The 27,452-nt window shown below is 40.7% G+C and overlaps 2 protein-coding genes across 2 annotated transcripts; one reads left to right on the forward strand and one right to left on the reverse strand.

The window, feature by feature from the left end:
- Positions 1 to 22: 22 nt before the first annotated feature.
- medag (mesenteric estrogen dependent adipogenesis) lies at positions 23 to 1,599 on the reverse strand. Its single transcript, XM_080508335.1, has 5 exons — positions 1,374 to 1,599; positions 1,145 to 1,281; positions 803 to 918; positions 551 to 715; positions 23 to 453 (listed from the first exon to the last, which is right to left on the reverse strand). Exons 1-5 carry the CDS (start codon positions 1,577 to 1,579, stop codon positions 439 to 441), a joined length of 639 nt encoding a protein of 212 aa, XP_080364461.1. The 5' UTR covers positions 1,580 to 1,599; the 3' UTR covers positions 23 to 438.
- On the forward strand, positions 1,174 to 25,754 carry b3glctb (beta 3-glucosyltransferase b). Its single transcript, XM_080508334.1, has 17 exons — positions 1,174 to 1,248; positions 1,416 to 1,609; positions 4,605 to 4,828; positions 6,739 to 6,776; positions 6,877 to 6,916; positions 7,185 to 7,294; positions 11,832 to 11,908; positions 12,014 to 12,125; positions 12,420 to 12,556; positions 13,421 to 13,484; positions 14,259 to 14,375; positions 16,472 to 16,541; positions 17,712 to 17,825; positions 21,411 to 21,510; positions 22,733 to 22,852; positions 23,131 to 23,275; positions 24,588 to 25,754. Exons 3-17 carry the CDS (start codon positions 4,753 to 4,755, stop codon positions 24,720 to 24,722), a joined length of 1,455 nt encoding a protein of 484 aa, XP_080364460.1. The 5' UTR covers positions 1,174 to 1,248; positions 1,416 to 1,609; positions 4,605 to 4,752; the 3' UTR covers positions 24,723 to 25,754.
- Positions 25,755 to 27,452: the final 1,698 nt, after the last annotated feature.

Raw genomic sequence — 27,452 nt, forward strand, 5'->3', positions numbered from 1 at the left:
GTGAAATTTTTTTTATTGCATGTTTGATATAAAAAAAGGATTTTTTTTCTTCCCCTTGTAACCAAATATTGGTTAAAATGTACACAAATCTGCAACATTTTATTTTGCAGCAGCAAAAAAAACATGTAATGTATATACAAGCAAAAATCCTCCCTCACAGAATGAGACGACGTAATCTTCATTCAGTTCAGAAAGTCTCAGTTCTTTTCAGTTCCTTCCAGCGACTGAAGAGAGAAAATCTGCATGAAAGAGTCAGTGGAGCGCTCCGTGCAGCCGTCAGAGGAGGGAGAGTCCTTCATCTGGCAGGTTGGTTTCAAACTACAACCAGTCATCCGCTTGACAAGAAAGTAAAAAGTATTCCTTGAAGAGGCACGTCTCACCAGAAACAGAGCAAATCGACTCCATTTTTCCATATTTTTTTTTTCATACTCAGCCAGCTCACGCCAGTCTCAACTTTAAGTGTAATGGAAACAAAATAAAAAGCATGTTAGATAAATGCATTTGAAGAAATGGCCCGTATGAATTTGTGATAAATAATCATAAGACGTACCGTGAATTTTCTTTTGCTGAAGCCAAACCAGTGTGGGAAGTCAAAGAGGGCGTCAGAGTAGTACTTCAGGGTGAAGGAAGCGTCTCCCCACACGGGTCTGACCTCCATCGGGCCGTCACCGAGGTGTTCACTCGCCCAGCTTTCCATCGCCTCAGTCAGGTCAATCTGAAATAGGAGAGACGGGCTCATTTAATTACCCCAAGGAATAGTCGCGACACCATAAGGAGTGGACAGCCATGAAGTCACGCTTACATCCACCCTGTAGCTTTCTCCAGCCACAGACGAGATGGTCCAGTTCAGGCCTTTCTCCATTTGCCACTTGACAAAGGGGTCACTGCCATCGATGGACACCATGAACTGCTTCAGCACTGAAACAGGGAGCAAAAAGGTCCTTCGGTTTACACAGGAGGTGAGATTTGTTTTTTTTTTTTTTTTGCAGGGATTAAAACAAAAATAACATGTTTTTATGGGGCTGCATTTGTCATCCGTCTACTCCACCCATCTGCAATCATCCATGAGTCAGTAAAACAGCATGCAAGGAAACAGTGCAGCTCAAAACTAAAGCTGTGTGCACATTTACTGATTCTCTTTTACCTCGGAGCTCTTTTCCTGCCTTCTTGTTGGTTTGTGGGAGGACTTCTTCACAGGCTGATGCCAGCAGATAGATCCTCTTGGACAGCAGGCTCTTCCTCATGCTGGTATATTCCCATAAATTCTGCATTTTCACTTTCCTGTCGAGAAGCACATCGGATTTCATTTTAAGTCTATTTGTGGCATGCAAGGAAAATAGTTAATAGATTGTTTGTTTGTCCCCCCCCCTCACCGTCCAAACGACTTGTGAAAGACGATTCTCTCCCCGGTGCAGGAGAGGAAGTCATCCAGCAGCAGCAGACTTTGCTCTGGGTCGCAGAGCACTCTGTACCCGGAGGAGCGGAGAGCCTCCACCGAGAACCCAGCCGGGGGGTTCCTCAGAAACTCCCCCAGCTCCGTCACCGTCATCCGGCTGGAAAACACGCTTTTTATCGTCATGGCTCCAACTTCTTTCTCCAACTCAAAACTGTGAGTCTCCGCCGCTGGAGCTGGTATTTATATCTCCAGGCTGGAGTTCCACCCCAGAGAGCCAAGCGCGAGCGCTCACAGTGTTTCCGGCCAGTCACACAAAATAAAAGTCGTGCAGCGGGAAACGTCTGTTCAGAGGTGTGGCAACACGCGACAGCAGGGAGCTTGATCTTTTAAGTGGTGCTCAAGTCACTGTAATGTTGACTTATTATATTGATGTTCTGAACCAAGAAACTCCGTACCGGCACTGCAAAATAAACAAAACAAAACAATACAATAATACAAACATCTAAGATGTTTTCACATTTATTAGAAACTGGTCTAATATATGATTTGGTTAATGTTAGGTGTGTTTTATAATTAGTATATAGTGTGTGTGTGTGTGTTATGTTTCTCAATTATTATACAACCCTGTTTGTTGATTGTGTTTATAGCTGTGCCGTTGAATATCTGTCTGTCTGTCTGTCTGTCTGTGGTACTTTAAATCGGCCTGTGCAGGTGTGTTAACTGTCGACCATTGCCAATTGGCATATCAGTTGTACAGAAGGAAGAAGAAGGAAGAAACATGTTGTCATTTTGACGTTTTGACTGTCATAAAAGGCCTGTAGTGTTTCAGTAACACACAGTACAGATAAAATATAGTTTATTCAAATGTTTGATACTATAAGGATAAGGACTGATACCATTGAGAACTCAAGCAAGCTACATATGATATTAACTTACTACCCAAATAAGCATAGTGCTTCTTATTTACATTACTTGTGCAGATATGACCTTCATGTATTTACAACCCACGATTAAAAAAAAAAAAATTGATTTTGCACAGCATATTTGCGTTTGATAATAGTCACGTGGCACACAATCTCCTTGTCAGGGACTGAGCCACGTGAAGGTTTTCGAGGTGAAATAACTCCTCCCTGCATTGATGTTTAATTCATAATCCTCTTCCTCATTTCTGATAAAAACATTTTTCCCTCTGCAGTCACAAAGCCCAAACACTGACTTGTTGCTTTCTTCAAACTGTCTGAGAGAAAATTGATCCCCTCACTTAATGCACGTTTCATCGCCGCCAGTGAGTGTTTGCCGAACACTTGGCCTCTTTGTGTTGAAGTGAATAATACCAGCCGATCCCTGTGTTCAAACAGTATTGGCCCTCCAGCTTCGGGCTCCCAGATCACTTGCTTTGCACAAAAAAATGTGAACGCTCACAGCTGCGGTTTCACAATAGAAGCAGCCTGTTTAATGTTTGTGGTTCAAGAAGTCCCTGTTTAGACTCTGTGGCGAGGAGGCTGTTGACTCAATTGTTCTGCACGTCTCCACCAGCCTTGCTTGACCTGGAAACAGACAAAAACACAACCCAGACTCCCCCTCATGCCTCATACTGCAAACTTAATCTGACATTTTGAAGAAAAATAAAGAAATTTGACCCAAATTAGTGTTTGCAATACTCATTTAATCCGTTTCTCTCATTTATGTGTTTGTTGTGTATAATCAGTGCGGAGAGCAGTCAGAGACAACTGTATGGCTCCTGGTTGATTTGAAATACTAAGAATGACGACACAACCAAGAAAATTAAAGCTGCTCCCTGAACATTTTGTTTTTCTATTGATCAGTCAGATGCTCCTCACAGTTTCTATCAAATGGTGTCCATGTATACAGACTAGAAAGGCACAAACATCCCAATTTAATCTTGATTTGGTCAGACTGGTAAAATAGTGCCATCATAACCTTTAAATTGAAACTTCAAAGTTTTTCTTTGTTGTGGGGCAGAGTATATATGATGAAATGCCCCCCCCCACCCCCCCTGCAAAACCAAACATTTATTATCCAAATTTTAAGAAGAGGCCCATTTTAATGAAACCATCTGGTGAACAATACAATGAAATATGTCCAAAATGTATATCTGTTGCATTTTGCATGTTTCATGGCAGAATCACTGATTTGGTACCTCAGCTTGGATCTCAGTGTTATGTTGTGTCTTTCACCCTTAAGCAATTTGTTAAAAACACAATTTACCACTGCAGAAAGTTTAGAAATATATGAATAACATGCAGCATGTCTCCATTGACTCTTCTGCTACAGTGACATCAACCATCTCCATTTCATCCTCCATTCATCTTCTGAGGCCTTCTTCTTCTTCTCCACCTGCCTTGCAGCTTCGTCACCTGCACCCTTTGTCAAATATATTGAATTTCTCTACTCGTGCTTTTCTCTTGTAAATCTTCCTTTTATACTGTTATCCTTCTATCACACGTCATCCTGCCCACACTCTTTACCTCTTTACCTCGTTGGTGCTCTATCTTGTCATATTAGAAATAAAAAATCAAGTTCAGCATTACGAGCCTGTCTGCAAAGCACTGTGCATGTTTAAGCTGCTTTGAGGGATCTTGGGGAAGTTTAAATAATCAAGGTTGAGTTTGAAGAATCCACGTCAAATCAAATTCTGTTACTATTTTAAAAATTGCAGGTGTGGGAGATTTATTAGGTGCTTTACGAGTCTTTTTGTAGTTTGGAGATATAGGCCCAGTATAAGATGATGATTTGGACATTAAGCTCTTGAAGATATTGGCATTATTTATTTATTTTTTATCAAAACATGATGGTTAGTCCTCAGTGTCTGATATTTTCCTCAGGTACTCTGTGTCCTCTCATAGTCTAAGACATCAGTAATAAGTAAATTGCTGTCTCTGAAAATGGCCCATAGCATTAATATGGTTTTCATGTCTTTTTTCCTGCGATGAATAAGCAACCTGTCTTGGGTATACGTAAGGCTACAGATAAATTGCAGGGAAACACTTTGGGCAAGATAATTTCACATATTTATGGTGATTTGACAAAAGCACAGACTTACTCATGTGCTGCATTTCTGAATACTATCAAATTGTAACAAAAAAATTCGAATATTTTTTTTAATGTATTTATATGTGAACATTTTATACATTGCATTTATTCTCTTAATTTTTCTTTCTTTCTTTGACTTTGTTTCTTACGTCAGCAAAGCACAGTGAGCTGTTCGCGCTTTGCCCACAAGGTGTCACTGCAGCTCAGCACCAACAGCCGCCGCGGCGGAGCGGACACGGACCGGAGGAAGTGCAGGACTGCAGCTCCATCAACCTGCGAGGCTTCCGTATGCAAACACGGCGATGGACGTGGCGGCCACGGGAGTCGTGCCCCGACCCGGTGTGTGCAGACTGGGCCTCGTGTTTCTTCTATGGCTCGGTAAGTGTGCGGGGAAGTTAAAGCCGGTGCGAGCAGCGTAAGCTAACTCCCAAACCAAGCTGCACGCTGCACCATACACCGGAAGTAGCCTTCAGGAGAAATGTTAATGTTTTAAATTAGTCTTAAAAACTGGATTTGACAGCTCGGAAAATATATTTGCATTATTACCTTCGGTAGAGATATACTAGATACTGGAACCATTGTGTTGATGTCGATATTTGTTTGTCTGCAGAGTATTATAAATATATCGCCGGGTTTTATTTTGAAGTTCCAAGCACTGGCAGGAAATGTTACAGCGAAAAAAATACACTGGACGTCACAGTGTTAATGTTTTTTGTTTATATAAACAATATTCAAGCAAAAATAAAGCAAAAACAACTGCTTTGTTTAAATAGAACTGATATGAAACAGATGGCATTCACACGTTTATATAGAAAAAAATTTGAAATAAATACGTAACTTAGAATTCCAACGAATGTTGTTGCATTAAAATTCAATACAAGAAATGCATTATGGGGCCTCAATAGAACTTTTGATATTGCTGGACTGCTCAAAACCAAACCACGACTTTTCCACTTGATACCAACTTAAAACCTAACATGTTTACTTTGTAAAAGCAAAACATGTGACAGAATCGTTGCACTGGAATACATTGGATTATGCATGCAATTATAAAACGGTGCATGACTGCAAATACATAAACAGATCTGCCAGAGCTTTATAACAAAAGTCCATCTCATGTCATCAAATATTTTCTTGGGGTGAAAAAAACCAACAGCTTGAAGGCATCAAACTCATTAATTATCTGTAAGTAGTTTCATTCATCTTTATTTAAAACCACGACTTTCACAAATAAAATAAAACAGATTTTCTTTCTCGACAAGGCAGAAAATAGATCATTCCTGATGGGAACAACATTGGAATTTTTATTAAACATTTTTTCAAGTGAAGCTCATTGATCTTTTGGAGGGAGAAGTAGAAGAGCCAACTCCAATAAAAACAGGACCCAGTGAAGAGAGAACCACTGCTTCAGATTTTCAAACAGAGAGACCGACAGTCTTCCATCCACATACACACACATGTCACATGGGTTTGGATTGTGTTGGGAAGTGGCAGCACCTTGCAAACATGCAAACTCGACACAGAAACATACAGTTACACTATAACTTTCACTTTTTTACATAAGCGTTGACAATCAACTGAAAATAACTTGTGCTTTTCTTCATTTTGAGATGTTGAAATACCTCTGTGATATAGGTTTATCATTCTTCAATATCATAAGAAGACTTTATACAGTTTATAATACTGATGCATTGTCAGGAGCAGCTTGCACAATTACCAATGTGTGAGCCATAAAAGAAAACTAACATTGTGAGGTATTTACATGATTTCCATCCATCACAGACAAGACCGGGTTTGAAATGTACCGATATCAACTCTAACTTGAGATAAACAAATTCCCCTTTTTACTGGAAAAGGCTTGCCAAATGGATGTTTCCTGAAAGTGATTGCGCCAAGATTTATTTAATGGGTGAGGTTTCAATAAAGGCGAGGCTGTGCCGGTAAGGATACGTGGGCATCAAACTGTTTTGAAAGTTCCTGAAATGACTTTTATCAACAAAGCAACTTGCAAAGAAGCAACAAAAGAGCCCAGAAGAAGCATTGGACTATAGGAAATAGATTAAAAACAAGTTGGGAGAATTGTTTTGAAAATAAACACTGGAAACTTAAAAAAAAAAAAGTAGACTTAAACTGATGACTTCAGATTTTACAGAATGTATTTTCATATCACACATCACTCATTCATCACTGCATCCGGAATGTAAATAAATATAAAAATATAAATTGTACTTTAATTACCTTCCAAATCAACTTAGTTGTTGTTGTTTCATCTTTTCTGCTGCATCCAGGCTCCTCTGCTGGAGACAAACACACAGGTCACGCTCATGTAAGTACCCCGCCTCCCCCGCAGGCTTCGTGCTGTGATTATGCTTCATCGTGGGCGTCGTGTGTCAAATTTAACAAGAATCCCCTCGACCCCCCCGCAGGCAGCAGAGCAGCAGGAGGGCCTCATGCACAGCTCTGTAGGTGAGTTTCACTGCCAATCTCTTTCATAGCACAAATGAACGGAGTTTAATTATTATTATTATTACCACCTTTTTAAAAAAAAAAAGTTTTTGTGAATAAATTGGATTTGAGTAGGAAGGAGAAGCTGTGTTGAAAATAAGTGCATTAATATTCTCTACAGAGAGTTTAATAACTCAGGACCACGTTGTATCCACTGAAGCATCAACTCTGTAGAAGCGACACCTTTCAGGCACAAACCACTGGGTGAAATGTTCTTTTGCATTGTCAGGACTGGAGGATGTCGTGATAGTGATCCAGAGTCAGAGGAACTCCTTCCACGCTCGCCGCGGTGCTCAGAAGAAGGTGGAGATTCTGCGGCAGGCAGCGCAGCTCGGGAAGGTGAAACCCTGCCCACATGAGACGTTTTATTAGAGGGTTAAGACTCAATGTTCTTGTATGTTGAGTGTCCATGTGAACCCCACACGTTCAGTACTCTTCTTATCTCTGGTCAAGACAACGCAAGATGAAGACACTATCGATATCTTCTTTTTTTACAAATGTGTTCCTATGATTTCTAAAGTGGACTCCTGCACTGCTGTGGTGTTTCGCTCACACCAATAGGTGTCCCTCTTGCCACAGAGCTCCTCCACTGGAGCTGATGGGGAAACAACTTCTGCTTTCTTCCAATAATTATTTAACTTGTGCCTGCCGGGTCACTGTGAAAAATCCTTTGTTGAAGAGCTCAGTGAAATGAGATTAAAATATATATCGACACACTGAGCTGCAGTTGTTCATTATGATATTTTCACTCCCCTTCGATACGTCTCCCAGTCTTATTTTCAATACTTGATATTTTCAAACCTAAAGACCCACGACTGAGGAGAAATGTCAGAGGGAGGTCGACTGGGGCTCTGGGGAAGGAGTTCTTCCTGTGACATATCAACAGGTCGGATTGTTTACCCCAAAGAAAAAAACACTTCACCTGTCTGACAGTTAAAACAAGACTCACTTTTATAACGCCGTGCATGAAGAGTGAATCTGAGGTGGTACATAATTGAAGAGAGAATCTCTGATCCATGTCTGCTCCATTGTTACCAGGGGAGGAAGTTTTTGTACCGCTAATTAACGATAACTGAGACACGTGGGGCGGTTTGCATGGAGAAGGTCTTAAAATTTGTCATTTATTACACTGCGGCTGGTAAACAACAAGTGTGATGTTCTTCATCATCCAGCACGTTTTATAATACTCATAATATTTACTACACAACATTTTGTTTGCAGCTTTCTTTTTAACTGTACACTTTTGTTCTGATCTTCTCTCCATTCACTTATTCAGACTCAACAAAGCTATGAGAGCAATGTAATTGTAGTTTCCTCTTTTGGTGATTTTACTGCTAATTAAAGGTTATTTTAGCTCAATTTCCAGCTGTTATATGCAATTATGTCTAAACAATTTGAATGTCACTGTCGAGTTAATTGTTTCATGAGTTATTTATTCACCCATAATATATATAACTTCTGATGTAAAATTCTGAGCTACTATTTTTATGTATGTGTATTTTGTATTTTCCTTCCTTCCTTCCTTCCTTCCTTCCTTGCTTCCCTCCATCCATGATCAAACACTCATTAACACTTGCAGGGAATTTAAATGAATAATTACAGGAAAGCCCACACACTAATTTCATGTATAATAAACCTAAATCATGTTGAAACTTACATTTTGCATTGGATTCTAAAATGTTATCAAATGACTTGCTGATTCTTGGGTTGATCTTATACACATACACGACACCTCTTTGTTCTGGCCGCGCAACGCCGGCAAACCATTCGTCTTTCAAACTCCCACATTCAGAAGTTGGACTCTAATAAACCCTGCTCGGTTGGGGCTTTGAGGATAGAGTTGGTCCCAGACTGAGAAGATATGGCTTTGCCATTTGCTGGATAATGTCGTCTTGACGTCTTCCTTGATTAAAGATTTCCTCCGGTGAGGGAAATGCAGATCTGCTGCTCACCCCACAAATGCATGCGCCTTTAAAAAGGTAAATAATCAGGCTTTCCTTATAGGACCTATTGTGAAGAAGCATTAGTGCAATAATATAGAACTAATCCAGCAAACACACATTTTCATTTACTCTCTGGTCTTGTTTTATAAACACCGATGGAGATCTGGAGTCATTTTAGAGCCAACTGGCTGGACAGAGATGTTTATTTCTCTCGCAGTTGCAATCCCTCTAAAAGCAGGAGTGGGCTGATTTGGCCACTCTGCAATAATTTGTGGCCATGTGATTACTTTTGTTCAGGGTCTCCTCTATACAGGGAGCGGCTCATTTGACCACAACTTCATACTTTTTTTCTTCTTTTTGGCTCGTTTTGGTTAGTTTCTCAATTGTTCCCCGGATGCTGCCTCTACTTAAGAGTTTGGTTTACCTCCTGTGTGTGTGTGTGTGTGTGTGTGTGTGTGTGTGTGTGTGTGTGTGTGTGTGTGTGTGTGTGTGTGTGTGTGTGTGTGTGTGTGTGTGTGTGTGTGTGTGTGTGTGTGTGTGTGTGTGTGTGTGTGTGTGTGTGTGTGTGTGTGTGTGTGTGTGTACCACTTTGTACATTTCCTTTCGTTTTTGCTGTAATTACATGATTGTCGCGTTTTGCTTGTGGATATTCTTCCCAGGGATCCCTCACTCAGTGTTTTGGGGAAAAAAATCAAACCACTTACCCGCTGTACACGTAATATTTCCCCACAAAGTGCTCAAGAAACACTTCCGAATTTAGTAAATGGCTCATTTTAGATGCGTGTGGCCACACGTGTGGTTACACCCACACTCTCTTCTTGTGAATGTCACGAGTGCGTGAGAGGAAAAGCTTTATTCTTGATGTGTCGCAGCTTGATGGACCTTGATTGCAGGTAGTTGCTTTGAAAGGGTGGAAGTTTGTGCGTCATGTGTGTGTTGACTGACGTTACAGCGTATTTACCGCGAGGGTTCAAAGGGGGCATTAACATTTAGGCACGCTGAGAGCTCGTTGTCTCAGCGATGCGGACTGTAGTAGTGTTTTCTTTCTTGTGATGCAGTAATTTCACAGGTGTTTGCCAGAAGGCCACTGAGATAAGGGCAGGAACATTGTTTCTCGTTCTTGAAATGCTTTGTTGACAATGACTCATGTTTACATCATTTGCTTAATATATTTATGGGGTTGGACAGCTTTGTCATCTGGCTCTTTATTTCTTATGTGCTTTTAATTAAATGCTTTTGATCCCGAGATGTATTGACAAGTGCTGCTTCTCTGCAGCGTCGTCATTATTACAGGGTCTTTGTTAGGTGGCTGCTTTTCCCTTTCACATCACCACGGCGCTTCAAACCACTGATTACAGAAGCGTTAATGGGCTCAAAGGAAGGCCCGCATATGAGCATTTCAACTTCAATTAAAAGTTGGTACATGGCTATATGGACTCCACTTACGGTAGAGAGTGCTTTTCGCCGCTTTTGCAGTCTTGAAACACTTTGTTGTTACATTCAGGGGTAAGATCGAAGGCTGGGAAACCCCCTTTGTACTGGAAGATGCCAAACTTCACGGTTGTTTTATTAGTGGGTATTAATTAAGATTTAAATTTCAAAAACCAAAACTTTGAGCTATAATAGTCAAACCAAGACAAGCATTGCAGTGTTTTTTAATCAATTTGTGAACTTTATAGCAACATTTCTTAACTTTGTTTGAACCCCCCCCCCTGATTTTTCGCATTTGGAGTTGTTCATTCATCCATCTTCTGCACCACTTTCCCCAACTGAGCTGATCTCAGCAATGTCTCATCTGACTGGAAACAAGAAAAATGATGAGTCAACGCTTTAGAAAAATCATTGTATCCTTCAGTCCTGTTATCCAGTTGATTTACTTCTTTTTCTTCTGAACTTTTTAACCTGCAGTAGCTTTGGTTACAGATATAAACCATCAACTTTGTGATCGGTCACACAGGTTGTGGAAGTTAACAAAGGATTTGGTTTATTAGGAACAATAAAGACCCAGGCATCTAAGTCAGACCTGTTTTAAGGGTTTTTGCCTCACATTTATATCCTTGTCTGTTCTGTGATGGTTGAGATTTATGAGGTTCAGTTAGTAAGGGGGAAAACCTCAATCAAGAGTTTGGATTAAAGTTTATACGCTGTGTTTCCTTCCATTTATATCAGCCCACAGAGTACACACAGTGGGGTGTGCAGATGTCGTTACATGTCAAGGTGCATTCAGTGAATCCTTCTTCAGTATCACTTCTCCGTGTGTGCTTGTGGTATTTTGAAGAAAATCAGTAAGAGTTGTACTATATGGCTCCTTTAAACATCATTTAAGGTGATGACCTGACTGAGGTGTTATTCAAGTTGAAGGTTTCCAATGTCTGTGAAGTAAATTAGCTTTAAATGTACCGAGTCTGTAGCGTGTAAAAACTTTGTAATGGCCTTCATTTTTGTTTAGAATACATATTGAGTGTAATTTTATTTTCAGTAGCACCCATATCTTGGTTGTCTGGACACCCCAATATATACATTTTCGACCCTTCAAATATTTTCTCTTAAGAAAATACTTCTATTCATGGGGAGTTCTTTGGAGATCCTAAGAGTTCGAAACCCTGAAGGACTCACTCCAGTTCTGAAAGAAATATATAGCCTTTTATTCATGAGATCATTTATTATTTTTCTTTCTACATTTTCTTATTAGAGGTTGCCAGAGCTGAACATCTTTTTCCAATCTTCTCTGGTGTCCTCGTCATTGGCCTTCCTCTTCAGTAAACACACTAAATTTAAGCCATTAAACTGTGTTCACATTGGTCAATCGGAGTAACTCATAGTTTGCACTCTTCACAAGATTTTTCAGAGTCTGAGGGGATTTTTAGTGTTGCAGCAAGAATTTAGAGAAGGAAAGTAGTGACACTTAAAATCTGTTGTTATGCTTCATGCAGGAGCTTCCTGTTGTTGTTCTTCTTCACGAGTTGTCTGAGTACGAAGGGGACTGGAGTATCCTCCCTGCGCTGCCCCGGTAAGCTCCGGGATCACGGAAGAAGATTGCAAATTAATTCAATGCAATGACAGTTAATTAAGCTTTAATGAGTCTTCTCTGACGGCCCTTTCTGGATCTTTGCAGTCTCTCTGCCTCCTACGGCCAATCAGCATCCTGGTTTTTCTTCATAGAAGAGGAAACCTCTGTCCTGCTTCGTAATCTGCTGCAGGTGCTTGACAGATATCAATTCCAGGAGGTGCGACACACACACACACACACACACACACACACACACACACACACACACACACACACACACACACACACACACACACACACACACACACACACACACACACACACACACACACACACACACACACACACACACACACACACACACACACACACACACACGGTGCCATGCAGACAGTACTGCCTATGTGCTTTTTCTTTGTGATTAATGTTTTGCGGCACTGATGTATTTGACGAAAACAGCAGTGCCAAGTAAGAAACCCGACAGCTTTTATGTCCTCCGCCCCATTCACAGGAGTGGTTTTTGGGAAAGCGTCTCCATGACGACGAGGCCTCCATCATTCACCACTATGCATTCTCCGAAGACCCCCGTTCCTTCGGTTACCCTGACCCCGCAGCGGGCTGGGCTCTGAGTGCGCCGCTGCTCCTCAGGTCTGTCAACAACAACCTTCCTTTCTCTCCCTTGACATGAATGTTTTGAAGAGTTTGAGGAAGGTTCTGTACGCCGCGGCCAAGACGCCCTCGCTTTGTTGCCTCCGGATGTTTGAAGGGGAAGCTATTTATTGTAAAGACTAAGCTCCTCAGAATGAAGAAAGGCACGCGGGAATGAAACACTGAGATCAAAACAATGAAAAGAAAAAGATGCGACAGTCGCGTTTATTGAATACTGTGTCAATTTTTCATTTTGGTCTCAAAGGGCTATTGGGTTGGGATAGCGTGTGAAGCGTAAATTAAAAAATTAAGTTTGCAAATAAATGTTTTCTTCACTGTAGACCATAAACAACATATCTGTTGTTTAAACAGTTTGATTTCATGAACATTCCTAAGCTTGTTTGGCATCGGGGACAGGAGGCAAGCATACTTAAAGTGTGTGTTTAAGTAAAATCATTTAGAAAGTAACAATTCTTTAGTTATTAAAGCAGGTAACTATTATCCTAATATTATCAAGTACTAAATGACTTCTACTATTAACATTGCTATTCAAAACAGTAATTTCAAACTCATCAGAATCAATAACTAGTTACTAGTTCAGTTACTATTAAAATAACCCCACAAACACAGTAGTTAGGACAATATCAAGAAATCAGAACTATAATGAAATAGTAGTAAAGTAACTATTACTATACTAATATTGTCGTATAAGTAGAAGCCTATTGAGTAAATGTAACTGTACTCAAAGATTAATTTTCCATTACAAGTCAACCAACTGCATAAGATCTCATTAGTAGCTTTAAAGACTATATTATTGACTGACTATGATTAACATCTCTCTCGCTCTCTCTCTCTCTCTCTCAGACTCGTTGACCGTCTCCATCACAAAAACCTTAAATCTGACTTCACCATTGACCTGAAACACGAGGTACTTTGAAACTTTGACACGACTCCTCCCTAAAACTTGGATCTGGTTTGCTTGTGTGATGCTCCAGCTGTTGAAAAGAAAGAGACTGCCTTCAGTATCATCTCCCAGGCTGCCTACGGAGCTGAGAGACATAAACATATCACAGACAGTTAGTCACGAAGCCTTGAATAGTGGAGGCTGTGGAACTTTCCTTACTCCCCGCAGCTTACTGCATCTGTAGCTGTTGATAGATGTGTGTTTTCGTTGCAAATTTGCACATCAGAGAGAGTGTCGATTTCCCTCCATTCACGAAAAAAACCTTTGGTCGGAAATAAAACAGTGTTATGGCAAACTGGGCTGTTTTTCTTCTTGTTACATGTTTGAAATGGTTGGAGTATTAAAAGTCAAGGGCAGAGCAAGGCCGTTTTACTCTGCTTTTAAGATCCAGCAGTAATTCCACTCCGGGAGTAATAGGAAAGAGCGGATGCCACAGACATGCACTAACCGTCAGTCTTTTAAACGCTCAGCTGAAATGATTTGTGGGTTCAAAAGAGAGCCATTTGCAATATAAATATAGTATGGGCTTTGAGGAAAAGATTTTTTTTTTTGTATTCAAACAGAGAAACGTACTTATATTTTACATTTTAAAGCATTTTTTGGTTTGATTTTTCATAACTTTTGCTTATCAGTCATCAAACGGTATGCAAGCACACGTTGCTCTTTCTTTGCAGAAAGTGCATCTATAATATATCATATCACAGTTTTAACTGTTGATCCACGATCTTTGCTGTTTAGGTTGCTTTGTTCATTTGGGAGGAAGGAAATGGTCCAAAGCTGACGGCCGTCTCAGAGCTTTGCACCGAGCCGAAGGACGACTGTGCAACCTCATTTACAACCTACCTGCCCGACTGTGTATGTAATCGCTTTTAATCACCTGAACACAAGCCTTAACACATTTCTGTGAACATACTGTCTGTGAAACTCACCTGGGTATTCGGTCACAGTCATTCTGATCTGATCTCGTACAATTGCACATCAGAAAAGTCAGTGAAATGTTTCCTTGAATCAGTTGGAATGGTAAAAGGCAGTGGAGAACTAAACCACGGTCCTGTTATGCTCTCTCCACTCCAATCACATTTATGACTCAAGTTATCAAGCTTAGTTAAAAATCAAACAGTGAACACATTGGGCTTCTGTTGAGCATTACAAATCGAAATGTCCTGCATGACTGCGAGGGTGAGGGAGTTTATTCGGTCTGATTGGCTGAACACAAACCAAGCAGACGGCGGCTCGCACTGAGCGGGGTGAGGGATCCCTGCATCATTTCTCCAAGTTGGACCAGAGAAAATACAAAACATAATTTATAAGCGTGTTTCAGACAACATAGAGCGAACAGGCTACAAGTGTAGGAGATTGGATTAGGATCAGGTTGTATGCACAGGCATTGCATGTTAAATAAACAAGCGCGTTTTATTTCACCAGCAATTGTACATGTTGCTTATAGCTTTTGCATTGTCATGCATCATGTTTCATTGTCTTGTTTATTTATTGCTATTTATGCAAATACTACTGTGACCCACTCCCTAAGAATTCCTCACTCTTTGAGTCAGTCTGACAACTGATTCACACATTAAGCAGCCATATAGGATACCATCTTAATCAAAGCTGGTCATTTTAATAATGAATTCATACCAATATGATGCCAATGTGATATTGATACTGAGCTGAAATGCTTTATCTGTTCTGACACTGGTGCTTAAAAATGTTTCCTTTTTTCAATTATATTGCTGAATGACATTATTTTGAAACGTTCTAACATCAAAAAGCTTCACACCGCTCTGTTTTTGCAATCTGCCATTCTCAACTTCCAAAATTACTTTTTTTTCCCCCCATGTCAAAATAAACACACAAAAGACACATTTTAAGAATCTAGAGTCAACCTGTGGTACTGTGCCCATAACAACAAGTAATTAAAAACCAATAAGTTCTGAAACAGGCAAATTCGACAGTTGCAGACAGCTCTTACGAAGCTCACCTAAGGTCAAGGTAAACTTTATTATCCCCACGGGGCAAACGTGTGGTACATCCAGCAGTTAAACAGTTCATATGTTTTTACAATACACTTGCTGACTCGCCTATTTACAGTTATGGAGCGGGGTAAGGGTGGTAGCAATAAACAGCTTCTCGTGTCTTTTGGATCTCCGTGTCGGTAAACTGAACCGCTGACCCGACGGCAGCAAGTCAAACACTGAGAACAGATGGAGGCTCCAGGCAATCAGAATAGACCAGGCTTTGTATTTATGCTTGTTGTCCAGAAATCTTAAACACTCTCCCGTCGGTTTTTTGTTCTTGGGTGTGTGTGTGTGAGACAACCGTACCAACAGACAAAGGAAAAACTATTTAGAGGCTCGATAAAACAGTAATATAATGTTCTCATGAACAAAGTGTTATTGGTACTGTACATACAGGCGAAGGTAAATATATATTATCGTGGGACATTTTTCACGTCGCTGTCAGGATGACGGGGTTTGTTCAAGATTAATGGCATGCTCCACTTTCGGTAAACAGCAATTTAGCAGAATAGTAACAAATGGTGATAAAGGTAGTATGTAAGAATAGAGACGGAATAGAGCAGTATAATACTGTATGTAATATAAAGAGTAATAACAGAAACTGTAACTGATCTCCTCGTTTTACACTGCAGAGTGGTACTTCTGCTTGAAACTTACATTTTCCTCTCTTTGTTTTCTTTCTCTATGTATGTCTCTTCACTTTTTTTTTATTCACCTTCATTTCTTTCCTCCATACATTGCACTCATGCATTATCATTCCTCTCACAGCGGTGTGAAGAGAAAATACTGTGAGACAATCAAACTTGTTCTTCATTTAACAGCACTATCTTAATAAACAGCAACTACAGAAAAACGTCAGTTTCTCAGCAAATGTGAGTTTTATTCAACTTTGTGTGTTTTTTTTTTAACTTGGTTTCTCTCCTGTGTTTTTTCCAGGGGGATCCAGTCTCGAAGAATGATTTATTTGTCGCTGTGAAAACTTGCCAAAGATTTCACTCAGAGCGAGGTGCGTTTTATTATTGACAATATCTGAAGGAAGACATATGTGATAAAACAGATTTTAGATTAGATTTAAAACTATAGTTAAAGTATGACAAAGTCGAGAATGAGTATTTTTATAGCCAAAATTGCCCTGTACCTATGAAGTTTTAAATTGTTAACAGATGCATTTAAACTGAAAGCAGCAACCTTTAGTTATATCTGAGCGACTTTAAAAACTGTGATAAAGCTTAGGTTTTTTTGACAGCCAGTCAGAAAGACTCAAAAGGTGAAAGAGTTAAAGAGAACAATATGTTCTTGCTGTAAATCTGAAAACATCCTCTCGGTTGTAACTGGAGCTTGCAAATAATACTGGGCCTTAAATATTTACTTAAGAAACTGTCCTTCATTCATTTATTCTTGTTTAAGTAATTAAGTAAATTTCTTGTGATTCACTAGTAAATAGTTCCACTGATATTTCCACCTTTCACGAACAGGACTGCATAACACAGTCGATAAGAACCGCTAAGAACAGCTGTCCACTGTCCATTGTCTGCTTGTCTTCATCTATTTTCCATTTACTGGCTCAGCGGTCCGCTCGTGACTCCGTCCTCATTAACCTGTCAGGTGGAAACCACTCGTTTAAATTTACAACCTCATCTCGCCTTTCTGCTGAAATGGCAACAGTTTGTGTAATTATCCCAAACATCGATGTCTGTTCTGAAAGGGAACCAGCAGCTACAAAGAGACTAGAATGAAGCACGGTCCAGACTATAGTCTGGGTGATGAACCTGCTTGTTATGGAGCTTCACATCTCATTAGACTTGCACAACCGCGTCTCCGACAACAACTGGACAGGTAGTTTGTTTGATTTAAATGTAATGGCGATATATTGTTCTGTTACTTTAAATAATAATTCCTTGTTTTTCCCTTATCAGCATGCAGCACTGCAACATTTATCCACTTTACAGACTTTCTAATAGCTTGCCCCCCTTCACTTATAAGCAGCAGACACAGCCCATTACCAGATTACAAAACCCATTTAATTGGAGACTTCAGGAGTTTAATTAGGGCTTTGGCAGCCTAAAACTGTAATTAGATGACCAGACAGTATGTATTTGTTCACTGCTGCGAGGGTTGGGTTTCATCTCTCTAACCTCCTGTCATTGTTCCTCTCCAATACTCTTTGTCCTCGCAGTGCCAGTGGTGAAAGCGACATGGGAGCGAGACGCTGGTCTTTTAGAGTATTACAGCGACGTCACTGACTCCTCCGTTCCCGCCATCAATCTGGGAGTGCCCAACACTGAGAGAGGTGAGATCAACAGCAGTGAGGTTTAACCGAGTCCTGCAGGGGAGGTGGGGGACGGGGGTGCAGGGATAAAATCATCTCATGTGGTGGTCTTGCAGAAGAAAAAAAAATCTGCTGGGGGAGAGGAGAGGTTGACAGATAAAGTATGTTTAGCTTGAGAATTCCTGGACCGGTGACGCGACTGTCATGACGGCAGTTATCCAGTTTACTTCCAAACATATGAAGCCTGAACACAATGGAAATTTAAACGGCTCACCTGCAAAATACTTGTGTATATAAGATGTAAAGCCACTTTGGATACAGACTTCATTGATTCATTGATTCATTGATTCATTTATGGAAGATGAGTGGTTGTTTAGCGAAGTATATCCCTAACTGTAAGACAACACAGACTATAAGGTGACTAACCTCTTTTTCAAGGCTCAAATTTGTGTATAAAATGATTTTCAGACCAAATAAATCACATTTTCTAAAATACAGACATAAAAACACAACATATTTTAACTTCTTAAATACTGATGATGAGGGGACACACGTACATGAACAGACACACAAGCTGAGCTCTTGCAGATGTTCATGCAGTAGATACAGTTTATGGTCCCAAATGTCACTTTGTCACTCCTACGTCAGGTTTAAAGCAGTGAAAAGGCACCATATACATACAACTGGAGTCCATTTTCCATTTTAACTACCGTCTGTACCTGTGTATTAATTGAAGAGACCTTGCTCTGAAATTTAAGACAAGAGTAATATCCTATTAATATCCGTCTCTCAATCCATGGACTCCATCCTTAAAAGGGCATAGCCTTTTCTGCCTGTGGAGGACGGATCTTTAGAGAGCTGGGTAGAGTGCAGACTAAAGCTAACTGAGCAAGACGGGACATTTCTGTCATCTATCACTTGTGTCAAGAAATGATACGCTGGCTGCCGAGCAACCGCGGCTTCATCCACTGTCGAAGTGTTCTTCTCTCCCACGGATGTTCGTTCCAAGTATTTGTGGGCTTCGTAGAAATATAATAGCCACGTTGTGCCACAATCAGTTTTCAATCCTTTCATAGCAGCAGCCATGTAAAACACTTTTTAGGAGGGCCAGAAGGCAGCTTGAGAGATTCCGGCTCCTCTTTTGTGTCTCGCCTTTGCACAGCAGGACAATCATGACGCGACGTAAGTGTAAAGGTCAAGACTGTTGGACCGAGCCCGAAGGAACCATTTCCACTGTTTTTCAAGTGTCCAGCAAGTCGTTGATATAAACTGATGGCTTAAGTAAAGTCTTGTGAAGCAATTAACGAGACTGGTGTTGCCCGATATCTCCGTTTGCCTTATTCATTTATCGTTAGCGGCCATCGCTCTCCTTCACCGTCCGTTTCCAGACGTTAGTTGGAAATAAAACCAAAGTCATTTAGTCTCTTGGAAAGAAGATGAAAGTTGAAAGGGTGAAGAAAAATAACTCGACTTTTAAAAGTGACTTCAGTGATGAGGACGCATTTATCTTTGTTCTGGAGTGTTGTTCTGGCCTTTCCTGTTCACAGCACCGGTCTGTCTGTGTCAATGTTTTTGTAATCTCCTCCTACAGCAAAGAGCAGCCCCGCCACGTCTCATCCTCTTGTCCGCTCGGTTTTTCTTTCTGTGCCGACCTCAGTCTCGTTCCTTTCTCTCCAGGAATTGTTTTTATTCCTCCCCAAACACACATTTTTCTTGTTCTTCTCTACATCCTTTTCGTTAAACGCCTCTTTCTAACTGTAGTTTGACAATCCTAACTTTTAATGCTTCTGCTGTACGTGTAGAAATTCAAAAATATTCCCTTAATGGTATTTCTCCAGAATGCCTGGAGTTCCTTTCTTCTCTTCCCTTCACGGTTCGGTGAGCATATCTCATAGATCAAGGTCACTACGCCATCATACATCCTCGATATTGTGACGTTTCAAGACAGCCTTATAAGAATCTCTTCATTTTCGGCACACACGTCGAGTCTCGCTGGAAAATAGAATGGGTGAGGTTTAGAATGCATGCCACATTTCATCTGAGCTTGTACGCGATTCCCCCAAAAGTGTTTATTACACTTAATCTTTATGCTGCCATGTTACTGGAGAGCGAAAGCATAAAAACAGAGCGCTGTAAATGTAGCTCTGATTTGTGTTGTCTTCTGACGGAGCATCTCATTCAGCCTGATGCTGAGGTAAACAGGCGGTCAGAACATAAATATACTTCTTTATCTCTATCTGTGCCTGCATACTGGACTGGATATGAGCTCCGGGAGATGAGTGAGCCTCCATGTGGCCATAAATAGAGGGAGCCAGGCTTTATGATGGTCTCTGATTGCAGTGGGAGTCCGAGATCATTGAGGGGAGCTTGATTGAGGAGATATCACAGCGGTGTAGCAGACCGCCACAAAAGGTGGTGAGGTGACAAGGATGAGTTGCAGCGCGGGGAGCAGACGGGTCGGGAAGCCTGACGGCTGCCAGCAGACGAGACGGAACAACGGGGGGTGAGGAACACAGGACCAGAATACTAGTTTGCAAGTAAAGAGAAATAGAGAAAACCCTGATGAATGACTGAGCAGTGATTACAATCCAGCTGGGAATCCGTGGCAGAGCCGGGGGTTTGTTGGGAGCTTGAGCAAAGAGATGGTGTGGAGTTGATGAGGGTCTGCTCCGGCTCTGGCATATCTTCCTATTTCCATTCAGGGAATCTCATAGTAATGCTTTAATATGAAAGGTAGCAGCTTTGTTATATGTAAAAAAAGGTTTAACCAGATGTGTTGCCAAACGTATAATAATTGTATTCAAACACCTTTTTTTTCTGAAGTTTTCTTAAACATTGCAATCGTCTTAAATTCAGCAATCAATGCAGACGCTCGGGAATCACTTGCAGGTGACCCGCATCTGAGATCTTCCTCAATTCCCAAGAGAGGATCCTACAGGGTGGAAATGGAGACGCAGGCCAATAGTAAGAAGGAAATATTCACCACAGGAGAGCTGAAGAAAGTCTGCAGCGTTTGGTGCCACCCGGATGCAACGGCCCCGAGAGAGGTTCACGTGGTTTTAGTGAATGGAGAAATAAATCTGAACACAAAGTTCAAATTGAAGACATTGTGAATGTCATCATTTTTTGTGTTGCCTGATGCTTCCAGCACAGCATGGATTAACGGTCAGTACAATGCGTAACGGCCTGCATTATTTCAGACAGATGTTTCTCTTGGAGCTTGTCATCAGAGCTCCTGATTTCAATCACGGGCTCCGAATGATCGCAGATCTAAACCAGGGTAACGCAACATGATGCCTTTGTTTGTGCTTATTTCTGTCAGACAAACACATGCTTGGAATCTTCAGTGTCTTTATTTCTCAGTGTGGTATCAACTCTACTCCAGCGTGACCACCTTCCTGATCTGATCTTTACAAACTGTAATACAAGAATAGACCACGTTGCTTTTATTGACTGCATCCCTTCGGCATAAACAGTGATCATATCAGTGTGTGAATACTTGTGATGTCACGGTGTTTATTTTATGCTGCTCACAGCCAGAAGTGAACGCGTCTGATTCTCATTTTTCAGTTTTTACCTGTATGTTGTTGGTTTTTTTTTTTGAAGGACATTGTGGGAAAACGTTTGCCATCCTGCGGCGTTTTCTGAGCGAAGCTGTACCGAAGGCCGACTGGTTGCTCATTGTCGACGATGACACTCTCATCAGGTAACTGGGAACGTAGTTTAATTTTGCCTCGTAATTGAGATCCATCCATCTTGTGCATGGCTTTGTCCAACTACGGTGTGAGGCAAGAGTGCCACCCAGCACCCCATCGTGTGAATAACTTAGAAGTGTGTGTATGGTACGACGCAGCAATACTGTGAAACGCAATTACATTTACGTGTTGAAATCAAAAGTTAACGACAATGAAACTTATAGCATTCACAATAATGTCTATAAGTGTATTCATAAAGTTATTTTTGTTAATTTTCCTTGTTTCAAACTCCATGTTAACATTTATAAAGTGATACAGAGGATCCATGTACTTTCTGTATCGAGTTTGCATGTCCTCCTTGCGTACTCTGGCTTCCTCTAAAAATTCATTTTTACTTTTATTTTCGGTTATTTGGTGCCTCGAGAAATGCCCGTAGGTAATATGAGTGCATGTGATTGTCCCAGTGATGGACTTGCAGCCTGTACAGGGCGTACTCTGCCTTCAGCCATAGTCAGCTGGGGTTGCCTCCAGCATCCCAAAGCTGGACAAAGTGGTATAAAAGATGGATGTGATGTCAAGGAACAAACAAGGTGGTAATACTTTTGTAAACTTGACCTGTGATCAGTAGGTTTATAATATACTGTACAATACACTGTCATCTGTGTCGCGTTCATTCAGCATCTTCACAGAACTTTTCATAGTTTTTCAATCTCTTCTCGACACCTCCTGATGACATGAGGCTTTTATATTTTTTGAAATTATTTTCCATATTGTGAAATATGTTATCAAAATATTTACCCAAAATACATCATTCAGTCATGATGTTAATCCCCCATCAGTGCTATTTGTCCTGCGCTGCCCACAAGGAATGCCAGCAATGAACAGTCTACTGTTTCTGCTCAATTCAAGTGAATCAAACCATGATTAACCAACCATGATTTAATTCATATGACTGGCTTAACAAAAAGCATCTTAATAAAGTTACAGACTCTCTGTCTCCTCCTGCCTTCGCAGCGAGTGCCTTAACTTATTTGTTGCGGTCTCTGTTTCTTTTCACTGCCTTTCGTCCCGACTGTGACAAAGGCGACATTGTGAAAGATGCTTCTAAATCGAATCTCAAACTCCTCTGGAGTGTCTACTAAATTTGTCTTGATACAATCTGTGCTATGAGCTTTTTCAGGACACTTGCACATATGCACTCCCTTATCTCCTGGGTTTGCTGTCTATTCACAGTTTGCCCCGGTTGCGACGATTGCTGCGTTGCTATGACCCGAGGGACGCAGTGAGTCTGGGCGAGCGATACGGCTATGGCTTGATTCAGAGTGGATACAGCTACACCACAGGAGGAGGAGGGTGAGACTGCAGGCTGAGGGAACTCGCACACTTCCATCCCCATGCTGAATAAAATTTACTAAATACAATTTCGAAATGCATCACCTTGCCAGAAAAATCTGAAATTCTAGACGTTAGAGGCACTTTGAGCCAACCTTCACTTTGTTTTAATACATGAATTTGAGGCTACTCGTTGACTCTGCTCAGTCTGCAGGCATATCCTTGTGGATGGATGGAGTTGCACCAATGCACACGTTTCTTAACTGATATCCAATAATTGCGATTGTCATCGTGTGTAGGATGGTGTTGAGCAGAGTGGCCGTGTCCAGGCTGCTCTCCAGCAGCTGTCGGTGCTACAGCGACGACGCTCCAGATGACATGGTGCTGGGCAGGTGCCTCGCCTCCCTCCGGATCCCCGTCACACACAGTCCTCTGTTTCACCAGGTATGACGACACGGTCCACACACGCTTCTAGGCTTCACGGAGAGGAAACAGCCACTGAGATTTATTTCCTGCAGACGTAATCTCACCCGTAACCACTATTTGATACCCCAAATCCGTAAAGTGTGAGACGATGAACCCCCCCCCCCGCCCTCCTCTCACAGAGCTCGAACCCCCTTCACAACTCTCACACTGCATGCTTACAAGCAACGTTTGTATGAATGCTGGAGTTCCTCATGTCTTTCATATTATGAGATATTCATTTTTAGCAGCTGTTAGGATCCAATGGCCATGAAGTATCTGGAGAGTCTCTATATAATATGCTATTGTAACTGTTAGACTAATGGATTTCCACTGTAGTTGGAGACATTATTTGAATTCTCTTTAGTCTCTTTTGCAATAAATTGATTGATTTAAATTTGATCTTCAAAAGTTTTACCCTCTTTGAATATGTACACTTAAAACCACTGCTCTAACTCTTAATGTCAGTACTACATGCCTTCACCTCAACAAACTATCCATTCCGTTAATAAGCACCACTGTGACACATGTCTCCATGGGTTACTGAGCAATCATGTAATTCAGTTCAATTCAATTCAGTTTTTCTGACGACACCACACTTCATGGCACTTCTGCAGATAAAAAAAAATAAAAAATCCCACATGAGCGACAGTGGAGATTAAAATCTCCCTGGAGGGAAACCTCTGCAGATCCGGGCTCCGATGTGGTGGCTTACTTCTTGACTGGTTGGTGTTAGGGGATCGTGACAGAGGAAGAAAGAATGAGAAAATGGTTCAGGGGCAGATGGGACAAACCACACACTGTTGTTTTTGACTCACTCTTCAGACATTTTATATGTGGGTATATTTCAAAACAACGTTTAAGCTTTTTCTCAAGAACTGTTACAAGCTCGTTGTAATTATAATTAAAGTCATCCTGTTTTTCACTTGCGCACAAGCCTTTTGCAAATTAGATTTATTCTGTTTGACAATGCGGATATGAAGACATGAGGAAGGATATTATCTTGTTTTTTTGTGGATTTCTCCACCTCTCTTGTTTAGTCAAAACAAAAAAAGTTGGGAAAAATAAATGTCTTAAAAAAATAGCTTGAGGTATGGTTGGAGGTCAAAGATGTTTGTTGGAAGTGTTTATTCTTGGTCAAGTGATACAGTGCATGTTTTCATTGAATACCATGTGACAACGGTCATTGTCCCGGAGCCGGCAAAAAATTGAGAAATAACAAGCCGTGAATAATTGTGTGGTTCGACACAAGTTAACACACTCATAAGCGAATCAATTGTTCTTGATGTTTTAGGCGCGACCAGACGACTACTCTGCGTCACTGCTGTCCTTGCAGCGCGCCATCTCCTTCCACAAGCACTGGAGTGTCGATCCTGTGGCTATCTACAGACACTGGCTGCAGGACAGACACCCGCGTGATGAACTGTAGAAACGGCTGCCAGTAAATGAGTCGCACATGTTCACAAGAACAATCTACAGGCTGGATTTAGCCAAAGATCCCGAAAACAACCTCCGATCAATCGGTTGTGACTGCGTAAGTAATGACCGAGCTTTGGTCCACGGCAGTTTTATCTCTGTTTATCTGTGGTGTGGTTTATTATTGACCGCAACCAGCAGATGGACAAGTTGGCAAGAGGGTGTGACATGTTTTTCCGCCTCTGAATAAATAAGATCATCAAAGTCTTTGGTTAAATTCCCCAAATCTGGGGGAATTCATCCAACACTGATCAGGATATTTCTTTTGGACTGTCCAACTGACTGACATGGCGTTCCCCAGAGTCCCATATTCATAGATCTTAGTGTTGGACTTGTTGGCTTCAGCGTGGTCTGAGCCTGCTTTACATGTCTTGTAAGATTTAAGATTGGCCGCGAGTTGACTTTGCACCCTTGCTGGGATTGAGAAAGTCTTGTTTTGCTGCCGTCACTTTAGGTTGCATTTCTCAGTCTGACAACACTCCACTGTGAGACCCCACATGGCTGCTTAGAGTAGTCTGCAGGTAGAAAGATGGAGTGTTTATTTAGCTGTATTTATTTTTGCAAGGTAAGCTCTTCTGGAAGCTGCACTTTATGGCGACAGCAACATTAAAACCTGCAAGCAGACCAACGCAAAGTTGGACAACTGCAGTAAAACACAAGCAATATATGATACAAACTGAAAATCAGCAGTGAACATTCAGCACTGAATTTATCCCGCCTATAATTTCAGTAACAGATTTTTGATTCTTAATCAGTCAATCAAATACTAATAATATGAACAAAACACTGTTTAGCCCAGCAATGATGTTGAATACAGTGCGTTGGTTTCCTTTTACAATACAATATATGTATTTATTTCTTCATTATAGCTGAGTTGTGAGTAAAACACAGATTTCTGATATGTATGCGCAACGCTGGAAACAAGATGAAATGGCTCATTTGGCTTTGTGCAACGGGGTGTAAAGTGCATCAATTAAAACATCAACGTCTGGAAAAACGTATTATGTTTTCATTTACGCTTCTTTTGGATTTCTGCTGAGATATCTTTGTACATTTTTGTTTTTAACTGCTTTCAACTGTGAGACGTGTATATGTGTGCTGGTGTGGTTGTGTTTCAGTGGTTCAGAGAAAACAGCCTGAACGTAGATGTCACTTTGTCGCTGTTTTTATAACCTTGCAAGTAGTTTTGTATATAAAGATGGAATAAATGTTAGATCTTGATAAAGGTGGAATAAAAAAGTATTTTTGTGAAATTAGAAACTGTAAAAAAAACCAACCTTGTTCTTCCTAATTATTGAGCCGAACCGATATGATAATCACATTATTATCATATCACCACATATGATAATCATCATTATCACCTTGCTCAGTTGTGATGTTGCAAGTTTGACTCCCCATCTACTCCCTGCCCGTATGTCATAGTGTCCTTGAGCAACACACAGAACCTCGAATTGCTACCAATTCATGTGGCTGATAAAGTGCTTTAAAAGGGAAATTAATTTAACGTCTGCAATCCAACACTCTACTACTCATTAGTTTATGTGCAGTCTATTCATTATCTTTGAATTTATCTGTATATTCACCATCATACTTGGACACGGCACACCAGTTCTATTTGATGTTATTTAGTTAGTTAGTTATTTATATGATAAAATCTAAATCAAACTAGCATTAGGCTGTGCAACCACATTCAACCCAAGCATTTGAATAGTAACTTGCATGAAATGACAGCAGCTGCTGCTCTGCTCGCCACACTCAGGTCTTTTTCATATAATTTCTCCAGAGACTCTATGATTGCCCAAACTCTGGGAACATGGCACAGATCATCACATCGACCCACAAAATATAGTTTGTAAGTTTAACGGATTATGCGTTTTGCTCCTTCGGACTCGTCAGCTTGTCTTCAATACAGTTTTTTAGTTTAGCCAAAGGGGACATTAATCAACAGGAACATCCCTTATCACCACACTTTTAAAGCAATTACTGCAACAAAAAAAATACTATACTCCCTGTGGCCTCTGTTTTGGGGTAAAAATGTTGATGAATTCATGTGAAAAAAAAACTAAACTTTTCTAATCTTTTTCTTAATTTTTTCTAAATCTCCAGATTTCTCATCTCTACCTGTACACCAAAGAGATCAGAAAAAAAACATAGTTTGACGTATTAAAACAGGATCGCCAGTTCTCACACACATTGTCTCTGAGACCAGCCTCAATGCTGTTCTACCCGTTTCACATAAAAAAAAACTATCATTATCACTAATTAAGCCAAATGCTTGACAACTTAATAGGACCACCTGGAACACTTCATTTTGACAATCACAGTCATTTTATATTCGTTGACTAAAATAGTTAAACTTATCACACTCAGGTTTTTCAGCTCCAAACTGAAGACCAGAAGCTGTCATCTGCGTGGAGTCGCACGTTGTTGCCGGTCCTCTTCTCTATGACAACTTAATCAGTTTACACAAGGACGCTGTTGAAATTGATTTAGCAAAAAAAACAACAATGTTTTTTGTTGCTTTTTTTGGAGCGGGGGATGTAAAACACTGTCCTCCCACATCTCATTCATTCATAATGTCGATCATGATTAGTTTGTGAAACTAATACCTGGATGTGACTGTCTGACTGAGTACTCCCCTCAGAGGTTTTTCTTTTCCTTAGTCATTCATTTTTCCAGCTCG

This window comes from Blennius ocellaris (assembly GCF_963422515.1).
Source record: "Blennius ocellaris genome assembly, chromosome: 14".
Taxonomy (NCBI): Eukaryota; Metazoa; Chordata; class Actinopteri; order Blenniiformes; family Blenniidae; genus Blennius; species Blennius ocellaris.

What these genes read in the sequence shown, in the direction of transcription:
- medag (XM_080508335.1), bottom strand. Translation starts at nt 1,579, where the DNA reads ATGACGATAAAAAGCGTGTTTTCCAGCCGGATGACGGTGACGGAGCTG. An exon ending in TTTCACAAGTCGTTTGGACG is followed by an intron (nt 1,282 to 1,373) that starts GTGAGGGGGGGG and finishes GCTTCTCGACAG; the next exon opens with GAAAGTGAAAATGCAGAATT. An exon ending in GAGAAAGCTACAGGGTGGAT is followed by an intron (nt 716 to 802) that starts GTAAGCGTGACT and finishes CTCCTATTTCAG; the next exon opens with ATTGACCTGACTGAGGCGAT.
- b3glctb (XM_080508334.1), top strand. Translation starts at nt 4,753, where the DNA reads ATGGACGTGGCGGCCACGGGAGTCGTGCCCCGACCCGGTGTGTGCAGA. An exon ending in AGTGCGCCGCTGCTCCTCAG is followed by an intron (nt 12,557 to 13,420) that starts GTCTGTCAACAA and finishes TCTCTCTCTCAG; the next exon opens with ACTCGTTGACCGTCTCCATC. An exon ending in ACAGTCCTCTGTTTCACCAG is followed by an intron (nt 23,276 to 24,587) that starts GTATGACGACAC and finishes TTGATGTTTTAG; the next exon opens with GCGCGACCAGACGACTACTC.